This window comes from Macrosteles quadrilineatus, unplaced genomic scaffold (assembly GCF_028750875.1).
Source record: "Macrosteles quadrilineatus isolate MER2022 unplaced genomic scaffold, UCM_ALF_1.0 Scaffold_1__1_contigs__length_201487025, whole genome shotgun sequence".
NCBI lineage: Eukaryota > Metazoa > Arthropoda > Insecta > Hemiptera > Cicadellidae > Macrosteles > Macrosteles quadrilineatus.
Genome location: NW_026542594.1, coordinates 154012976 through 154034309, shown reverse-complemented (window position 1 = coordinate 154034309; position 21334 = coordinate 154012976). Strand labels below are relative to the sequence as shown.

At 34.4% G+C, this 21334-nt stretch overlaps 2 protein-coding genes across 3 annotated transcripts in view; one reads left to right on the top strand and one right to left on the bottom strand.

Moving 5' to 3' along the window:
* Nucleotides 1-11703, bottom strand: part of LOC128987761 (E3 ubiquitin-protein ligase RMND5A) — a 33777-nt gene extending 22074 nt beyond the window's left edge. Inside the window, exons 1-2 of the mRNA XM_054408776.1 lie at nt 11345-11703; nt 4728-4873 (exon numbers count right to left, since the gene is read on the bottom strand). Coding sequence (XP_054264751.1) covers nt 4728-4873; nt 11345-11480 — 282 coding nt within the window. The 5' untranslated portion in view covers nt 11481-11703. The remainder of the gene's footprint in view (nt 1-4727; nt 4874-11344) is intronic.
* A 4924-nt stretch (nt 11704-16627) lies between these two features.
* LOC128987746 (inner centromere protein) overlaps nt 16628-21334 on the top strand; it is a 41027-nt gene continuing 36320 nt past the window's right edge. The window contains exon 1 of one of the 2 annotated variants that reach the window (XM_054408758.1): nt 16628-16785. The gene's annotated coding sequence lies outside the window, so the exon portion shown is untranslated. Of the gene's footprint in view, nt 16790-21334 lie in introns of both variants that reach the window. The other variant, XM_054408766.1, reaches the window with a different exon arrangement.

Here is a 21334-nt window from a genome sequence, read left to right as displayed (position 1 = left end):
TTTAGTTGACTCTTTTAAAATCATCGGAAATTATGACTGTTATTAGTTTTTTAACAAGTCATTTGTTTATATGTAACTCCTGTACTTCTTTGCAATTGCTCGATTTCGAGCAACATGTACACTAGTTAAGCTATAATTTTATACAATAGCTAAGATATTCCACATTCCAACCAAATATCTGGCCGAAAGTAGTTTTTGATGGCATTTTAATTGAATAATTTGTAACGAATCGAATTAAACCACGAATCGGACATACCATGATCCGTATGTCAAAATGTATGTTTTAATAGGTGAGGAATCCGATTATGGTATTTTTAAACTTTCGAAAATGTATGGTTTAGGCTGTAGAGATAAAATTACGGTGAAAATCAAATATATAATTTAAACGATTTTTTGTGTTGAAATTCTAAAATAAAATTCTTAAATCCTACCCCAAAATATACCGATTCATAATGTTTATTACAACTATGATCGATGATGTAGCCATAAGGTCGATACAAAAACTTATATTTCGCGCGACGAATATGAAAATATATAGATTTTTATTAAGGAACGGATTGTACAAATATATTGATCCGTATGTCGAAATGTATGTTTTAGTAGGTGAGGAATACGATTTTGGTATTTTCAAAGTTTCGAAAATGTATGGTTTAAGCTGTAGAGAGAAAATTACGGAGAAAATCAAATATTGATTTTAAAAGATTTTTTTGTGTTGAAATTCAAATATAAAATTCTTAACTCCTACCCCAAAGTATGCCGATTCATAATGTTTATTACAACTATGATCGAAAATGTAGCCATAAGGTCGATACAAATTCTTATATTTCGCGCGACGATTATGACAATATATAGGTTTTTATTAAGGAACGGATTGTACAAATATATTGATCCGTATGTCAAAATGTATGTTTTAATAGGTGAGGAATCCGATTATGGTATTTTTAAACTTTCGAAAATGTATGGTTTAAGCTGTAGAGAGAAAATTACGGAGAAAATGAAATATTGATTTTAAAAGATTTTTTGTGTTGAAATTCAAATATAAAATTCTTAACTCTTAAGAAGTTATTTTACCATCCATGCGATTCGGGCAACTTTGTCTAGCGATCCTTTAAGCTTGTGATACCCAACATCTGTTGACCGTTATTAAGTCACTGGTATCGCGGTTGGTTAGTAAGTATTCCTTTGGTTAGTAATACATCATAAAACCCAAATACATTAAATAATCAATGCTCAATAGCATTCATAGGAATGCCCTTTCCCTTTGTATTGTATTTTGTAATTTGTTACTCTAGTATAGACTAGTTGTTTCCAGTTAATATTAACTATAGCCTACAGTACCTATTTAAAAATCATTAAAAAAATTTAATTACCTTTTAACTTCTCAATACAAAAAAAGGAAGAATTTTAAGCGCTTAACTTTTAACTAACCGTAAATAAAAATCTTAAGCTCAATACTGTTTTAATAAAGGTTTTAACAGAGTAGGCTTAGAATACTGACTGACAGACCAGTTAAAATGTTTATCTTACTTTTAAAATGTTAAATAAGAAACTCTTCACATACCATGTCTTTTTGTAAACACTCTAATGTCTTCAGCCAAATGACCTTGGTTTCGTTGTTCTTTAACCATTATTTTTAGATCATCAAAAGCGCGGCATCTTGAAATTGTTACGTACAATTCCCCATGCTGTAAGCAGGGGATGCAGCTCTAGCAGATAAAGACCAACTTTTCGAGGACGAATTTTAGAGGAACACTCGTTTTCCAGCTGAACTTCAAGTAATAATTTCAAGACTTCATCATTCATAACTTTCGCCATTAATCTGGTTCTATTAACCAGTCCTTTTTTTGGATTTAATTTTCTTAGTAAAATTACAATTACACCTTTTTTGACATAGCTTGCGAGGAGGTAAACCCTTATCGAGGAGGAAAATATGTCATTCTGAACAGTGTACAGACAAAACTCTAATTTTATTTGCAGATATTTTATATACAGCACCATTTGATTAACTGTATTTTTTCACTTCTATAACAGATTTCGTTTCTCATGACGCTTGATGAACGACTTATACACCTAATAACAACTTACTTAAATAGGCAATCCTAACGAACTACTGTTGCAGTAAACTTAACTGTTACACATGTTTGAAATTTACAACATCTTGCATAATTACAATACTTTGTGCCTGTTGGCTACTATGAATCGTTTGGATTAATTTAAGATATTAAACTTTTTTGATATAGGCCTACACAAGGTAAATTGACCTCCATGTTACCCAAAATTATACACAGGTCCTATATATATACTAGTGTACATGTTGCTCAAATTCAAGCAATTGCAAAGTATTACAGGGGTTATTTCAAAACCAATAACAGTCATAATTAAAAAAGTTTAACTCAAAGTTTAAAAAGAGTTTAAAAAGAGTCAACTCAAATATTACCATTGTGTAACTCAGACCCTGATTACCTAAATCCCTGATCTTCGTTATTGATAAACCTTAAGCATTCCGGCTGGTTTTCTCCTTCTCAAAATGCCTCGCTGTACAGGCAACACATGTCATTGTGGAGGGTCAAATTGAGAACGAAAAGTCTTTTAGGGGTAGTGTTAGCTCGCATTCGTAACCTAATAGTTGAGATTGTCCAGGGTCAGGTGCTGACGTGTACGCCTCCTTTCTATGTTTCGTTGTTGTCGCGTCGGAGGCATTTAAAAGAAAAAAACAACAAATAAACAAATTATAGCTACACAAAACAACGATAAATGCACAAATTTAAGTTACAATCATGCTAACACGATCTGTCATAGCGACACAAAGCAACGATAAATATATAAATTCAAGATACAACCATACTAACACGGTCCGTTTTCGTTTTGGGGGTTATGTTTACACAAACTCAAATAGTAAATAAATTTACTCAATGCGTTTCATTGAATCGAAAAATAAATAACAGTAATTAAATTATACAGCTGATCAAAATGTAAACAATTATGTTCTTCATAAGGATAACATGGGAACTTTCAAAGCCACTGGGGCAGAACCCAAGGGACTTTGTAAAAGATGTAAGGCCAGTTGGCAAATCTACGCGACACGCTCTTTCCAATGAGATGTCAATGGATAAAATCGGTTAAGAAATGGCGGAGGAGTTCAACCGACAAAGTTTCATGTAGCGTATTAATTATATATATATATACACCATATTACCACACTACAAATGTAATTCTACAATATACGGTACGTAGTTTTATCCAAACAAACGATCAAAACCCCCTAATGATATTGTTATTTGATTCAATAGTCAATGCACATAAGCGAGTCTTATCTTTCAAAGCAGATTAAATAATACAAAGGCAGAGGAATGCGCGAGAACGAGGTCACTTCACGGTTGCTATAGAAACGACGAAACTATCCATTAGAATTGCGCGCCAACGTCAACTAAACTCCAGACTGTATAAACACGCCGAGTGTGTAGTGTTCGACGGAGCTAGGCTACTTTCAGTTGGCAAGACTGGCTTCTAGCCTCGAGCGACGTGGTTCAACCACGAGAAGCGCCTCAAACTCCTGGGTAATCCCCGGTTAGCTCCTCCCACTCTGCCCCCTATCCCCACCTAAAAGACGAGCAAGTGGTAAGTCGGTCGGGTCGATTGACGACAAGTAGGTTTCTCGTATATAATAATTTAGTTTTACAGGCCGGTCAACTGGAATGACGATGAAATAACTTGTCGACGTACTGGTTTTCAGTATTTATCTATTTAATTAAAAAAGACGGTCTAGTGGCCAGACGACCAAGTATCTTGTCGGTCTACTGGTAGGCTCCCTAACCATTATGGACTGCAATAATTGTTGAATATACAATCTATTTTTAACAAACTAAGATTATACTATTCAAATACAATTTTAAAAATTATCTTGGTATTTTACTTGGGGTAATGAAGTTATGTAGGCTAGTGTAATTCTCTGTTCATCAAGGCTCTACTGAATTATGTTTGGCAGTGAATAAGTGTAGAATAAAATTTATAAATTCAGGGATAGACACCTTTTACAGAGTTATAAAGCCTAATTGCCCTAATTAACTTGCCACAACATCAAATCTAGAGCCCAGCTTAGTGCATTAGTGATGTTTTCTAAACTTGGCAAACCCGCAGAATGCCCCTTAAGGCCAATAATCCGTTCCAAAAACGTAAGGAAATACAATGTGAAAATAAACTTAAGATAGAACTCCTTGTCTTGCGAGAACCAGGAAACAACATAAAACATAACCTCAAGTAAACAAGCCCAAACGTTTGACATCAGTCCTGCTGAGCTAAAGTGTTGTGTGTAGATTTCGGCTGCTAGTGTACTTCATTCAAGCAACCAACTTTTGAAAATAGATGTTGTGAATTGTGATTTTCAAGAGAGAAAAAACTGTGGACGTGGCTAATTTAAATTCTATAATTCAAAATCGTCATTTAAGTTTATTTACACAGCTTTACAGTGTTTTAGGTTAAAAATGCATATGCAGCTTATTATTAACCGATCCGAACTATCCGACTCCGAAAATATCCGAATCCGAACCTCCCAATATCCGATCCGATCCGAACTGAGCCTCAACTATCCGATCCGAAATGAAATTTCACTATCCGCACACCTCTATTTATTAGTGGAATATTCCTAACCCATGAGGTGTGATTTGGTTATGGTCAACAAAAATATATGGTAATCCTGGTTAATAAGCATATATCAAAGTATTACTTACCCTATCAATAGCTTTTCCTACTTTGGAAACAGTACTATGAAGATCTCTGTGGTCTGTGGCAAGCCTCTGTACAGTTTCCCGAACTTTATTCATCGCTTGCTTCATTATAATAATCTGCGAGGCTGTCAACTCATGATCGGGAGGACCTAAAAAGATCTTTCATTATTATAATACACTGGATAAAGTAGATTTAGAAACAACCCAAAACACTAATTAATTCACAACTTTGATGGTTGATAGCCTAGCCAAATTATTAAATTGAGAACTAGATATTTATTATACAGAAAAATAGTCAACTGCGTACAATTTTTGGAATCAATATGAGACATAGCTTACCAAAGAGAAAGTTAGGATGCACAATCTACAGCATTCAATGGTTCAAGTAATTTTTGTAAGAGAAAGGCGATTTAATATCATCAACGGGGTTCAACGCAATTTTGCCAAAGACCCCCTCTAATCCGGCACTGCGCCACTCCGGCACTCCAGTAATCCGGTGTCTCTTGACGGGTGAGGTCTTCCAAAATCCCGACTATCTCACGCAACCGTGTTGACAACATCATCCAATCCCTCGCTCACGGAAACGTCATCATCATCTTTCTCGATCGTGGCAATATCATGAACATCTCCTGCGGTCGTTTAGACATTATCATCGCCTCCCGCGGTCACGGTTATATGTCATCGTCGTCATGCGCTATTGCGGCAAAATCATGATTATCTAGTGATAGTGTAGACATTATCATCATCTCCCAAAGTTACGCAAACGTCATCGTCATCATGCCCGATCGTGGCAATAGCGGTTTCTGATCGCACAATCTTCGGAGACATGTTTTAAGTGCATTTTAAGTGTTTGATGACATTCCAGTAATCCCGCAGTATCACTAATTTCGGCAGTATCACGGTCCTATATTCAAGATTCAAGATTCAAAGAGTCTTTATTCACACAGTACAAATTTTCGTACATGAATAGTGTCTATTGTTACTTACTACCTAAATTAGCAATAAGAAACATTTAAACAAAATACTGTAGGCTACATTATTTTAAATTGAAATTACTATAATCTTCTATTTTGTAAGGTGCAAGGTCAAATAAGAATGCCTTCAGATTTTTCATAAATTTAGATTTGTCTTTTTCTTTTTTTAAAAAGCTAGGAAGTTTTCTAAAAATATAGTTTCCAATATAAGAAGGTTTATTTTTAAAACGTTCAAGTCTTGGTTTTTCTTTAGCTAAATAATTTTTACTCCTTGTATTATAATTATACACAGGCAATTCTTGAGTCTCAGCAATATTTAAAAAATATTTAATTGTTTCAAAAATCTGAAAAATCTGCTGGAATACTGAAAGTCTACTCCTACTGTATTATAAAGTAGAAGGAAATACTTTTTGGTTAAATTATTTCTTAAATTTACATAGATAATTCTGGATAGGTCTAAGTCAAAAGCCGAAGGGAAGTTTTAATTCTTAGTAAACGATAACAAAAATAATTTGAAGGTCAAGACAAGAAACCCGGTTTTCAGTCCACTGCAAAATGTATTCAAAAACCAAATATCGGGCTCTGTAAATACATACTGAGATTCGGGAGGCTTATACAAAGAGGTGACACTGTACTGTGGTGTCCTGACCGTTAGTATCTCAGTATTGTTCCTCTCAGTAAGCGAAGCTGAGGTGATGTCAATGTATGGCCTGGCAAAAACAGCACTACCATATTGATCATGAGGTCTCTCTAGAATCAGTCTCATTCCCTCTATGTTGGGTCTAGGTTTTAAAATGCCCCGGTGTGTTTCTTGCACATGGAGGAAGTCGCATTCGTACGTCTTGCACATATCAGACAGTAGTACTTCTTTGTCTCTCGATATTCCCTCGATATTAATCGAGATCGTTACTAATGGCTATGTAAAAGACCGTTTAGGTAGATTCATTTTTCGAAGTCGTCCGGTTGTAGAAGGATTTGCCGCTGACATGTCAGCGTTGCCCGGGGTGCGCCCGATTGTGATGTCGTTCATAGCGTCTAATGGTCACAATCTTCGGGGAGGCTCCTTCTGTGCACCTTGTTTGATTATCAATAGTTTGTAGTTTAAGTGTATTGTACATTAATGGTATGCAGTCATTTTGACGCCATTTCGGGATTAAACATGGGATTTCACTTTGGGATTAAAAAATAGGTAATATAAGTTGTCATTACAATCAGCATAATCACTGCACTATAAGTAAATGTGACCATATACTACAAAACGGTGATACTACAAAATTTTTCAAATAGCCTACTAGGCCTAATTTTATTTATAGGCCTACATAGGTTTGATTATAGCGAAGTAAATGTCCTCATTTGATTCTGTCTTTAATTTTAAGTTTTGAGTGTCTGTTGGTAACACATTAGTGCCCTTATTTCTCAGTGTTTCACAGAAAATACAAGAGCACCTTTGATAGTGAAAATATCGACCGGAATAAAGTATGCAATGATCAGTAGTATTAACTAGGTACTTTAAACCAGTGTGGAATATATAGCTTTCATTCATAACTTGGGCTATGCCTCATAGATCTGTAAAGCTGTTTTTTTTAGTTCAGTCATTGGATATCAAACATAGATAAAAAAGATTAATATCCGGGTGAACATTTAATTGCAAAGCATTTCGTTTGGCTTGAAACTGTCAGATAAAACTGTGCTTGCGAAGGTTATGTATATTCATAGGCCTACTGTATTATGTAGTTTTCCCTACTAAATGTATAATTTTGTCGAATGGTTAACCCTAGCAGTGGCCAACCATCGTCTGGTGACGGTATGACGTTGATGCTTAGAATGGCCAATGTCGTCTGGTGACCGTATGGGCCGAAGTTTTTTTAACGGTAAAAAAAACACTTACAATCAACTCAGATGAGAATAATATATATACCATTCGAAAGATCACATTCTGAACTTTCATTTGATTACATAAAACAAACCCTGTAGCAGGTTTATAACAATGTCACGACGATTAGAAATCAAATGAAATTTTGGCGTGGTACGACTTTTGCAGCCGACACTTGGGAACTGGCAAAACACGTCTTGTTTGGCATTACCCTGCTCGGGTAATTTTCGTCTTGGGATGTTGCGGGTGGTACCACTGGATAGCCATTGATTTTATCTTCATTGTGGTGGTGATATTTATAACTAAATATTGATTGCACAATCGGTACGATTTTATGAAAACAGCTGTTTTCGAAATTTCTAACAAATGGCCAACAGTCGTCTGGTGACAGTATGGAAAATACGAATTATATACAGTGAAAGTTATTATTACTAGTCATATAGTATATCATTTTGAAGAGGAAGAAATTTAGATTCAGAGAGTGGCAGCCCTGCACTCAGGGTTATTTTTCTGTATGCTCGCATGTAGACGACAAGTGAGTCATTACTGCTACTGTCTGTCAGCTGTCTTGTATTGCCATTGTTTGTTTGTGTTGTTGCCGGTAATAGTTTTATCCGCGATTTATTACTAAATATGTTATTAGTTCGTAGTGTTAGTGTTAGTGAAGTGTTGTGTGTGTGTATAACAGTAATCTTCATGCATAAATATTACTGAATTGTGTGAAATAGTGTTCATAAAAGGTTGTATTTTGTTAGCATCATGTCCTAAAATGACGATTCTGACATTCAGAGATTGTTGTACCTATATAATGATATACCCAAGGTGTTATACATTTTTATAAAGGTAAATGAATACACTACAACATGTTTATAATGGTTTGGGGGTAAAAAATTTTGTAAAAAAGTTATAGCCTATACTAAATAGGCCTACTACTGTATTTTGTTAGCATCATGTCCTAAAATGACGTTTCTGACATTCAGAGATTGTTGTACCTATATAATGATATAGGTACCCAAGGTGTTATACATTTTTATAAAGGTAAATAAATACACTACAACATGTTTATATTGGTTTGGGTGTAAAAAATTTGGTAAAAAAATTATATAGGCTAGGCTACTAAATACTGTACACTCCATTTTCTCGAAATACGCAAAAAATTCAAAACGTTCTCAAATTGATTCATAGCCTAATCATAGGTGAAAATAACTTTTTACCATCATACTTATGACTTTTTTGGATTCCTTATTTCATTAGCTTTACAAATATGTAGGCTACATATCATCAGCCTACATAATGTTTCACAACACAAGCAAACACTGTAGGCTATAGTTTACACTTATTTGCGGTTTTGCGGTTATTGTATTATTATGTCCCTATTACGTACCTACAAAAAAAATATTTCTAACATGTTATACATTTTTATGTAGGTAATTGAATACACTACAAGATTATTATGTTGGTTTGAAGTTAAAAAATTTGGTACAAAAGTTGTATACTAAGTACTGTGAATTTTTTTTCTCGAGAAATCGCTAAAATATAAAAACATTATTTTATATACATATGTTTATAGATAAAAAGTTATTTTTACCATAAACTTTATGACTTTTTTTGATTCCTTACTTCATTAGCTTTACAAACATGTATATATCATTATTAGTATACACATATATTATAGAACTTTTTACAACATAAACTAACACTGTACGGTTTTCAATTTTTTCGGTTCTCCGTTTGTCATTATATTTCGCCCCAAAAACTTATAAAAAAAAATATTTTCCTAACATGTTATATATTTCTATGTAGGGAATTAGATTGTCTACAAAATGTAGCCTATATAATGAATTTCCCATAAAAAAATCCGTAAAAAAAAAATACCGAGGCCGCTTTTGAAATTTCATTTCTTTATTTTTTTCACTTTACCGATAATATACACTATCGAAATCATTATGATATTACTATTTCTAGATTCTCCTGTTCTTTCCAAACAAAATGAATATGAGGTTGGCTAGGTTTACTTGTACGGTTGAATTTTTACGAATTTTCAAAAAAAGTCTGCAAAATCGCCAAAATGGGTTGGCCATTCCCCACTTCTAACATTGGCCACTCCTAGGGTTAAAATGAATTAAAATGCTCTTCAAAGGTTGATTTTTGCTGGTTTCAGCTGGGCCAGGGTAACTTAGCACTTGCAAATAATAGGCCTAAAATTTAAATAATATACTAGGCTAGTTTAAACTCTAACTGATTATGGACTTTTATATTTACTGGACATTCAGCACAATGTAGACATTTGGTCGTAAAAATTTATTTTTGTAGCCAACTCATTGTTGAGAATGTCCAATGAGATTGACGTGGATTTAATTTTAGAGTTAAAACATTTGCCCGATAGCCTATAGCCTAAATAGGCCTAGTAAGATTGGGTGACTTCCGTATCTGTTGGCACAAACAACCGAGTGAAAATATTGATTATTCGATTGTTTCATTTGATATTTTGGTTTGTTTTTGGTTTTGTTTGCTGTGTGATTTTTGCATATTAGTTTTAATTTTTATGAAAATTGTATATTGTTATTTTTGTTATGACGATGCCTATTACATTTCATGCCTAATGGAAAATAAAGCATTTTCTTCATATATCAATCGATATTCTCATTTGGTTGTTTGTGCCAACAAATAAGTTATGGAAGTCTACCCGAAAGATTAGATGAGACCTAACTTAAACATGAACAATGTCGGGACACCAAGGTGCGTAGGCCTAAGTTTGATTTTATATGCAAAGATTACTGAGAATGAGTGTTAAATGGATGATGGCTTCGCTAACGAAAGCTTTCCTTTTACAATCAGCTAAGTTAGTTCTCTACCCATAACTTAAGACTGTAAAATTGAAAGCACAATAAACTTATGAAGAATAACTAAGCTGAATTCAGGGAATGGGCACACGGAAGGGACTAAGGCTCAGGTGTAGTGACGTCATATCTCTAGTGGTTAATGTCTTCTCTTGAGGCGACACGATTACCGTAACGAAACGATGTGATTTCAGCGGCGTTCGTGGCAAAGTTGGTAGCGTTTCGGGTAGATGTTCAGGAGGTCCGGGGTTCGAAACCCGCCGGTGGCACTAACTTTTTATCAACAAATTTTTCATATCAGCAAGTTTGGTTGGTTAGGTTAGGTTATGACAGTTTAATTTTATAATACTAAATTTTAAAATTAATTTTATAATTAATTAAAAATTATAAGTTATCATTAATTAGATTTTTATTTTATATAGTTTTTATATTATCAGCAAGTCTGGTTGGTTAGGTTATGTTATGACAATTTAATTTTAAAAATTAAAAATTTATTTTGTAATTTTAATTTAATAATTACAAAGTTAATTTTATAACAAAAAATTAAAAATTAATTTAAATTTTTTCAACTTAGCAGTCCTAGCGGCGAACGCTGACACTACAAGATATGTTAGCCTTAGTCCCTCCCGTGTGCCCCACCGCTGAATTCAGTTTTAAACCATCAAAACGCTAAACTCAGCCTACTAGTGACTTTTTCTCAGGATGGATCTCAGGTCAACAACCCGATGCCACCCAACTAGGCCTAGGCCTATTTGCTCAATACATTTCTCCGACAGGCCTTAAAATATACATTGGGCTTGGTTATCAGGTACCTTATTACTAAGTTGGCCTTGTTTTTACAGACTTGACAAATCTAAATCTCATTGATTTCAAGATAATAAGCCTGTTAAATGTAATCAGCTAAAGGCCTGGATTGTTTCGAAGGCTACTTACAATCATCTAATTCTTTCTTGAGGTTTTCAAAATGAGTACAAATTTCTCTCATTACTCTCTCAGCATGTTCATTGATACATCCAAATTTAGTTAGTACTTTATCAATTTCTCTTTCAACTGCAATGCAGGCTTCCATTATCGTTTTGGATGTATGCTATCAACAATTAATTATTAAAATGTATATTCGTAGGAATGTATCTAAAATTAATGTGATCTTCTAGTATGTGGAATCGCAGTTCATCGTGGTGAAAATACAATACAATACAAACAATAAGAAAATGACACTTCACGATGTTATGTTGTTATGAATGTTCACCATGAAAAATTTGACATTTTTTTATTAACCTAATAACATATGGACCAAAAGTCAAACAAAGAAGACTGACGAGACGACTATCGTTTACTCAATAGTCTGTGACTATTGGACTCCATAATCAAGGCCCACCATCATAGAATAAATTAATCTCACCATATGTTACATGTATTTTAATATGTATAAAAGTACCATGACATGGGGTCTGTTGTGGTTAGTGCTTAATCATAGATTAAACATACTCCCTAATTCTAGTAGATTTCTTATCCTCAAGGAACAGCTGAAGCCAATTGTATTGCTAGTTCAGTTCTGTCCGGTGAACTGTATAGGTGAAGCACAAATCATTAAATCAACCCTAAAATAATAGAAACACAATTTCTTCAATCCTAGTGATCAGTATCACCACCCACCGGACTGGACATGAACTAGACACAAAAATGAGCTTCAATATTTACAATGGGATGAGAAGTCTACTTGTTTTTGTTAGTCCATTGCTTAATCCAACTTACTGTGAATTTAAATGCGATATGAATTAATAATAAACATAAACACCTTACGTCGTTGGCCTGAAAGTAAACATGTTTGTATTGTATTTTAATTATCATAATTTAATTTCGTATGATAACTATTTTAATTTGAGGGAAAAAGTCCAACTTTTAGCGAATTTCCCTATAGGGAAGTAGCTATTACCGTAGGTCTCATGGTAAGACTTAGGCCCGGGACCGATTTACTTTTTTCATTTTAATGTCCCCAGAGGCCAAAAACACCATTCGTTCAAATTTTTATATATGTATATATATATATATATATATATATATATATATATATATAGATTTATATATGTATGTGTCCGTGAAACCGATAACTTGAGTAATTTTTATCCGATTTTGATGAAATTTGGTTTGAAGGTGTAAGGCGGGATAAACTTGAATGAGTTCGCGATCCAGCATGATCGGACTATGGGAACAGGGTTTTATGGGGTAAAAATTGGTTTTTCTCACTTCTTACCCTCAAAACACAAAATTTCCCAATTTTTCTCTAAACCTTCTTAAAGAGCTTAAAAAAAAAACAATTCAGTATATCAAAGTGTTTTTGTACGGTTATTGGTTACGGAGAAAACTAAAAAAATGGTAAATTTAAAATTCCCATGTTATTCTTATGGAGAATATTGTAAAATGTTGTAGTTTGCTTGTTTATGGATATATTTTGATCAAACTTGGCAAATTTATTTATTTTATAGTAAGCTATAAATATTTTACTAAAAACACACTACTTTATTAGTTTCCTTGTAGCAGCAAACCTAGGTACTCGTTAAACCTAATGTTATTTAAATAGATCAATTGAAAATCAATTCGGCCAAATGGAAATTCGCTTAGACGGCAGGTTTGCTGCGGCGGGGGTATTAAGCTTTATTATCTAAATCCCAAAGTACCCATGAACTTTTGAGAAAACTAAAAGTTACACCCTAATAAACCATACTTTAAATGTTCGTCATGACGAGAAACCTTGCGCAAAACTATCCATTTTCATAAATTGCCCTTTAAGGTCGTAATTCCTTACCAAAGGGTACTTTTCATATACCTAAATACCTCAGCTGTACTCATTTGTTTGTTATTCTACCAATGTATTACCTTATTAAAATCAGATGTAATTATTTGGTATTTACTCAAGGAAGGTATAGAAGAGCCTTCGATTACGTCATCTGTCAGATATCTTCTTTGAGCTTGAGGGAACACCATTACCGCAACGATACGGAGTAGAGCCATGAGCCTCGGTGTTGTATTGGACAGCGTACCTGGCTAATAAACTGATAGTAGGCGATTCGAATCCCACCGCGGAGCCGTTAACTATTTGTCAAAGATTTAGCATAGAATACTTCTTAACTGTACATCTTTTATAAGAATTTAAGGCATTTATAATTTTATTTTATCAACAGAATTATTTTTCGGTTAAAACCTTTATTTGATTTTTTTATTATCAGCAAGTTTGGTTAGGTTACAGTTTAATTTTATAATAAAAAAAATTATAAAATTGAATTTGAGGCATTTATAATTTAATTTTTGAACGGAACTATTTTTTCGATTAGTAAACCTTCATTCGATTTTTTCACTATCAGCAAGTTTGGGTAGGTTATGACAGTTTAGTTTCATAATTAAAAAATTATAAGATTAATTTTATAACTTTTTAAATTTTATAATTAAGTGTGACATTATGGATCAGAACCCAAACAGAAGCTTCCAAATTAATGACACTGATGGCAAAACTAATAGTGAAATAAAAATTACGCGCTGTGCTCTCTACTATAGCGCTGTCCAATGGAAGAATTTTGAACTAATCTATGATATCATCGTTGCCTCATTTATACCTCCCGTAAGTCAGACCCAAATTATTTGTATGTGTATTACCATTGGTATACGGTTTTGTTTATTTCTGCTTAACTTATAACCAATCAATAGTTTTATTAATAATTATCTAATCTACAAATCAATGATTCGGCCTTTGATTACATTTGCATCTCCTATCTGCACGATTTGTTTTTCAGGATAAATTATGCCAACAGTGTGATTTGGAGGCTTCTGATTGACTATTGAAGGTTTACTAATCGAAAAATTAGATCTGTTCATTGAATAAAATAATAAATGCCTCAAATTCAATTTTATATTTTTTAAATCATGAAATTAAACTGTCATAACCTAACCAAACTAACCAGACTTGCTGATAATGAAAAATCTAATAAAGGTTTAATCGGAAAAATTGTTCTGTTCATAAAATAAAACTATAAATGGTTCAAATTCAATTTTATAATGTTAAAATGTTAAAATTATAAGGTCATAACCTAACCAAACCAACCAAACTTGCTGATAATGAAAAAATCCTAGATAAAAAGTTAGTGCTCTTGGAGGGATTCAAACCCGGCCCTCCCGTTTATCAGTCAAGCACCCTATCTACTATACCACCGAGGCCGATAACGGCAAACTGTATAGTTCCGGTAATGGAGTTTCCTCAGCCAATCAGAAGCCTCCAAATGACACTGTTGGCCAAATTAATCCTGAACTAAAAATTCAGCCTCCTATCTGGGGATTAGCTATATCAAAAAACAAACTCCTCTAAATTCAAGTGATTCAAAATAAAATTCTAAGAATAACGGTGAGTGGTTTGTTAGAAACAGGCATATACATGAAGAGCTAGGAGTGGAGTCTATCTCGGCCTTTATTGAAAAAACCCCCTCAAAATTTCTGAAATCTTTAAACAATGTTCCTGGTGCATTAACTTTCATCTTGGCGAAGCAACTGAGAACAGGAGGCTACGTCGAAGCATAGACTAACGAGTATGTTTTTTACAGGGTGTCTCAGATCTGGGCAAACCACGATGTTATTATTGTTAATGTCTTGTTTATTTTGTTAACACTTCTGTGAATAATGTCATCATTGAACAAGAAATAAACGCTGTAAATAAAATTAATACTCATTAACTTAAACGGAGTGAAGCCATGGGCAGCTAGTCAAATATATTTTTGAGGTTGTGGTTATTTCAGTAGAAAATATTAATATTACAATAGTTGTGAAACATAATAATATTGGTAATAATTAACAATAATGTAAAGTAACAAAATAATTAATTATTGAAATGATATTGGAACTGGAATAGTTGTTGCAATACACGCAAAAGCTTACTCTCATCATATCTTGGCCAAGAGTCGCTACACAGTGTCCGTGAATGTGTCGCTGATGGGTTTATGTTTGATCTGTGGTTTAACTAAGTTTGAAGAAGCAGCTCAAGCTTCTTCAAACTTAATTTACGAGTGAAAATTGTCACTCGTAGTGACAATTTCGTTTGATTGAAGCACAATTTATTTATTTTAATTTTGGACGTAAAGATATAATTTGTTTGACATTCTAATGCAAATCTGTATTTGTTACTTTTGTTGAATAAATGAGTTATTGAGTTATATTTTAAATGCCATAATAATCATAGTATCAGTAAAAAACAAATACATATTAATTATATAAAGAAGACTTAGTCATGGCCGGTCAAGTCAAACTGTGTTCCGTCGTCCCCCGGCACCGTTGGTCCATATCTTTCCACCTTGGGTCCAGGATCAGCCAGTTCGCACCACAAATTCTGAGTCAGGTTGGTGGTCGCCGACCTTTGGTGGCCGCGGACCTTGGCGCCCCCCCCCCTTCAGTGACACCGGTGACTATAAAAAAATACATCTTGGGATATCTATATCTCACCTGTTACACTCTAGACTGCTCAACTTGTAGTCTAGACTCAACTTCCGTGTCGCCCGCCGCACCACCGATCGGTACCATAATAGTTATTGGCCATTTTTCGTGATTTGTGTTAAGTGTTTTAAATGTTAAAAACTGTAAACCTCAATGTTTTTTAAAAAACGACGTGTTCGCAAGAACGCAAAGACGATGACGACGTCCGCCTGAAGATGACCCTGTGAGGGTCGAAACCGGTCGCCTTTCAAGGTCAAAAGGATCACTTGACAGCAGGTCCTGGATTTCACCAGTACACGTATTGATTAGTGATTCGGAGGCTTAACTCAAAACCTTCTTACCTTCATGCGTGGTGAAATAATTATTAATTGTAATCTTTTCTCAGTTGGGATTTTGAGAAATCTACTTACAGTAATCAAAGTTGATGGCCATAGATTAAATAGCTCCAGAGGATGTTTTTTGTAAGTGTCAGAGTGAGCATGAGGATTGTAGACCCAGCTTTCATTTGTAATTGGACTATTGGTTAAAAAAATATTAGTTTTGACGACGAATTTATTCAAGACTTCGAATAAATACCTCTTGTTTTTACAGCCCTCATTAACCATTAAAACAAATCACTGGCGTATATATGTACGCAAAAATAATAAAATGTTGTTTTCTCTAGTGAGGTGGCAAAACCGTTTTTACAATCAGCTGGGCTTATACTTTTTTAGGTTTAAGGTTTAAGATTGACAATTTTAACCGCCTATTTCGTTTCGGGTTTCGGCTATTTCCTCTGAAATGTTAACGTTAATTTTTACACCGTAAGCGAGTTTTACTTATTATGTCGGGCTTGTGATAGTGTATTTTGAAATAAAACACGCGTTTTTCCTCATCACGATTCACTCTGTCTTAAAAAAACAGTAAGTAAGTAAAATAGTTTAAGGTCTAATTTTGTATACCTACCTAATTTGGCAAGGAACTTCAGACAAAGAGATAGGACATACTTTGTTTTTTAAGAATTTCATTAGTTGGTAGGTCCTAGTGTCTTATTATTAAAAAGTGAATATTTTTTAATTGTAATTCATGCATGTTTTCGGTCCTTATCTTATTTGGCTTGCAGGCTATTTAGTTTTAAACATGTTGAGTGGACTTTTGCATCTTCGAACACATTTTTCTGTTGACTTTCAGTGTTTGCAGTAAGCCTAGTTACAAAACCAAACAAGTGAGATTTTGACAGCTCTGATTTTAATAGACCTAGGCCTGTAAAAAACTTTTCCAAAATACACCAGTTTTACTCCGAGTAACTTTTCTAAAGTAGGCTAAGTTACTGTACCTTGTTGGTGATAAGTTTTAGCCTACTGTATCATCATTACTGTATCAAACATATTTATATTTTTGCTTGTTATTGTTATTATATTGAAATATTTATCAACTGTTATCTAGTTTTGGTAATCGTTATTTTTCTCTAAAAATGTTTATGCTTGTTCAACTAGGATTTATAATACGCATTAGGCCTATCCAATCTTTGTTAGCATTTTTGGTACAATCCTGTTGGTGTAATTTTTCATGTAAGCAATCTTTTATTTTGTCAGCAAGATGTATCTGAATCCAACTTATATAGGCCATTATTTATAAATATTTTATTGAACTTGCCCTCATGTATTATCTATTGTAAAAATGGTGTTTACCGTAAAATAAATAAATAAATCATTGACTAGCGTTATCAGATGGAATGCTTGACAAGATACAAAGAAGATTTAGCCTATTAGACTGATTGGTCTCAGATTGGGGTAACTTAAACCACTTTCAGAATATCCCTAGTCTCCCTGGAGAAATAGGCTAGGCCTATTGGAACCACTCGCGAGAAGGAGATGTTATGACCTGGGGCCTGTTTCATCCCTGCAGTTCCTCTTCAATCTCGTGAATGGTCTCATCAACTGCACATCTTTGCTGAATAATAGATACTTTTCTGTCCCTTAGAGAGGAACCAGGTCCAAAACTTTATTCGCTTTATTTTGCTTGTAATCAATTCCAAGCAAGAAACAACTAACTCCTACCATCATGGGATGTCCAGGTTGCTGAGGGCAAGTCAAGGGGCTTTGTCTCGCTTCTACTTCTTTGGGCTTTCTTCTTCCTTTTGTAACTGTCAAGAGGGACACCTAAAGATACTTACTCAAGAGAACATCATAGAAGCCTTTTCCTGCCTTCCTGTGTGAACAAGTGATTTGTAGTGCCTGTTTAAGTGGTGCCGTTAAGGGCCCTATTACACTTGGTCACCAAGCAACGTCACCAGTGACGTCGCCGGTTACTGTACGGGCAACCAGCCTCAACACCAGAAGTCACCAAGAGTGAGACCAACCCCCAAAGTTCCTCTACTCCAGTGACTACATACATTCAGCGCTGTCACCTCGTTGAAGGAAAAAGTGCTCTGTTATCCACGTCTTACCTTTTCAGTTTAAAAAATCTCCAGTGAACAAACATTAATGAATAAACGGGGAAGAGATGCAGGGAAAGGAAAAAGGGAAGACGACTCAGTGAAAGGAAGCCAGTCTAGTGTAAAATGTAGTTGTGAAAAAGATGTAGGGCCTACCACTACATTTTCATTGGGGGTGCACATGCATTTACCTTGCTCGTCTCCTCCTTTTCCTCAACAAAAGAGCAAAAAGTAGAATTTCTTCATACCATTCAGACATTACGTCCACTCACTACACTGGCAACAATATTAACTTGCATAACACAAATATACAGTGGTGACGCACTCAGCGGTGATTGTGTGTAATATGTGCCATTTGATTCAATACCCAGCGACAAATCTTTGTCACCAGTGGTTGCTTGTGGTCACGGGGCAGAGTCACCGGTCAGTCACCAAAGGCTGGTGACGCAACCGGTGACCCTAGTGTAGGCCGAATAGGCGCCGTAAGTACCAGTTCCCTCCAACCAGTCCGGTCACTGGTGACGTCATTTATGACATTTATTTATTCCAACGGGAAACCCATTACATTGAAACATTACCAAGAAATAACAATAAAAATCAAAGCAAGATGTGATACAAATACTACAAATAGGTAATCAACAACAACAGCAGCAACGTATTAATACAATAGGCCTAGTCTAAATTCAACAGCACAGCAAAAAAATGTGTACTATGAACATGTAACAATATAACATCACCATAAGATATACCATTTATCAAACCATTAACAACAAATAAATATTTTCAGAATTACACTAACAATGTATATAGGTATATATATACGTCGCCTGGTGACCAAGTGTAATAGAGCCCTAACTAGGTGAAACCCGTCGAAATCGACGGTTACTTTCATGGGTTTACGCTAATTCATCTACAGAAAGTTAGGTGTAGTGGAATATACTTGAAGTCAAGTTGGCTTTTATTCTTGGACTTTTAGGGACCTCCTCGTTTATATGGTTGTGCGCCTTCGTTGGCAACTAATAATGCAATTGACATAGCATGCGGCATTTGCAAAAAGCAAAAAATACTGTAAATTGGCAGCTACGTAAATATTGACGTTTACATGCATTGTTAAACAACGTATCTTATAAAGGATGATGTGATCTAACTTAGTTTAAAAGGAATATGACATTTCTGTCATGACAGTAGCTGGTTATACTCTTTGTGCCTATTTTACAACCAACTGTCGTGTTATTTTTAATCATGTTAACAACCCAGTGGGCCACGGCCCGTAATATGGGCCACTGAAATAATTTTTAAAGATAGGTACCATTTTAGCCAAGGTTTCTGTCTTCGGATGTTATTAGACACGATAAGAGCACAACAAACTTCTTCTGCAAATAAATAATCTGTTGGAGAACTATAAGCCGAATTATAAATGTGACAATGCTAGTTCGGGCATTTTGTAACTATATGGGTAAAGTTACGTACTATTTTTTAGGCTGCTGCTTAGTGCACTTTAAGAATATATTTTTTAGAGATAAATTAAATGGTTTTTGTTGCTGAGTAGCGCTAGTAAACATGCACAACCCATTTTGTTATTCTAATAACATTCAAAGGCTCTCTAAGAGTTCCAATTTTTATTTGTATACATATATATATATATATATATATATATATATATATATATACATATTATGGGTTCACTATGCTGAATGAATACATCGAAGTAACCTCTCTGAATAGTCTGTAGTAAATTGCAGTTATACAGCTTAATGACTTTCTAAATCATGCACATATTTATACATAAATATTGTAAAATGTTTTATCCAGTTGCTGTAACCTCATAAACTACTATAAACTTTAAAAAAAATATGGACACGGCTCAAATGGGCAACGTGCTCTTCTGCACTTGTATTATTTTGTATTGTATTACACAATCGAAGATTTGTCCAATGATTGAAAACATGTATGACAATAATTTCATGAACCTATGATGATCCGTAGAATAATATGATAAAATATAGGCAAAAGTGGTGTTAAAGGCAGACAACAACCCGTACAACAGATATTACATAGTTCAATAAGAAATTATTGTAAAAGTTCTGTGATAAAAGGAATTTCCACTGATTTCGTAATAGAATGTTATATCAATTTTAAAATCAGAAAATAACATAGCAATTACATCTTTTGGATAACTCAGAAACTCCAAATAAATATGTGTTGTTTAAAGCACAATTTAAAAATTAACAGCTGTTTCATTAAAAAGTGTTTTCCAAAATGTAAGCAAATGTGTCGAGGGATCTTTAAAGGCTCCTGGGGCAGAGCCCTAAGGGACTTTACTTCGTGTTTCTTTTGATAACTCATCTACAGACCAAGGCCTTTCTTTGGAGACCTCTACCAAGTTTCTACGTCCAGCCGTTCTCTCAAATTAGTGGAGACAAAGTTTCCAATTAAATATTTAGATTCCCCCATGTTATTCTTATGGGAGAAAACCTTACTTTGATGGAAGATCCTGCCCAGACTAATAAAGATTTCAAAAAAACTAAAAACACTTTGCAAAACTACAGATCAGGGCCATTCTTTTGACACTTTAATCTTTAAAATCGGTCCAAAAATGTGGGAGGAGTTCTGTTTACAAAAATCGGCTTAGCGTATTATATATATAGATGGGCCACATCTTAGTTTTTGTTTTGAGGCTGGTATTACCTCAGTAAGGTGCAGTGTAGGCACGATTACTAGAAAAATACCGGTATGGATCATAAACATAAACAAATGACGTTTTTGGCCCGAAATAAACATTATGTAACATTGCTTAAATGGAACTGCCAAAATATATTCAATGCTATTAGTATAGGATTCGGGCCAACAATGTCACTTTGTTTATGTTTATGATCCATACCGGTATTTTTCTAGTAATCGTGAGTGTAGGCGAGGTGATACACATGAAAGTTGGTGATATTCAGCATGGTATGGTGTTGACACAGTGTCCTATCCATAAGTCATTTGCACACACCCACTCACAAAATGCTAGTCATACTTTTATTCTTATCGCT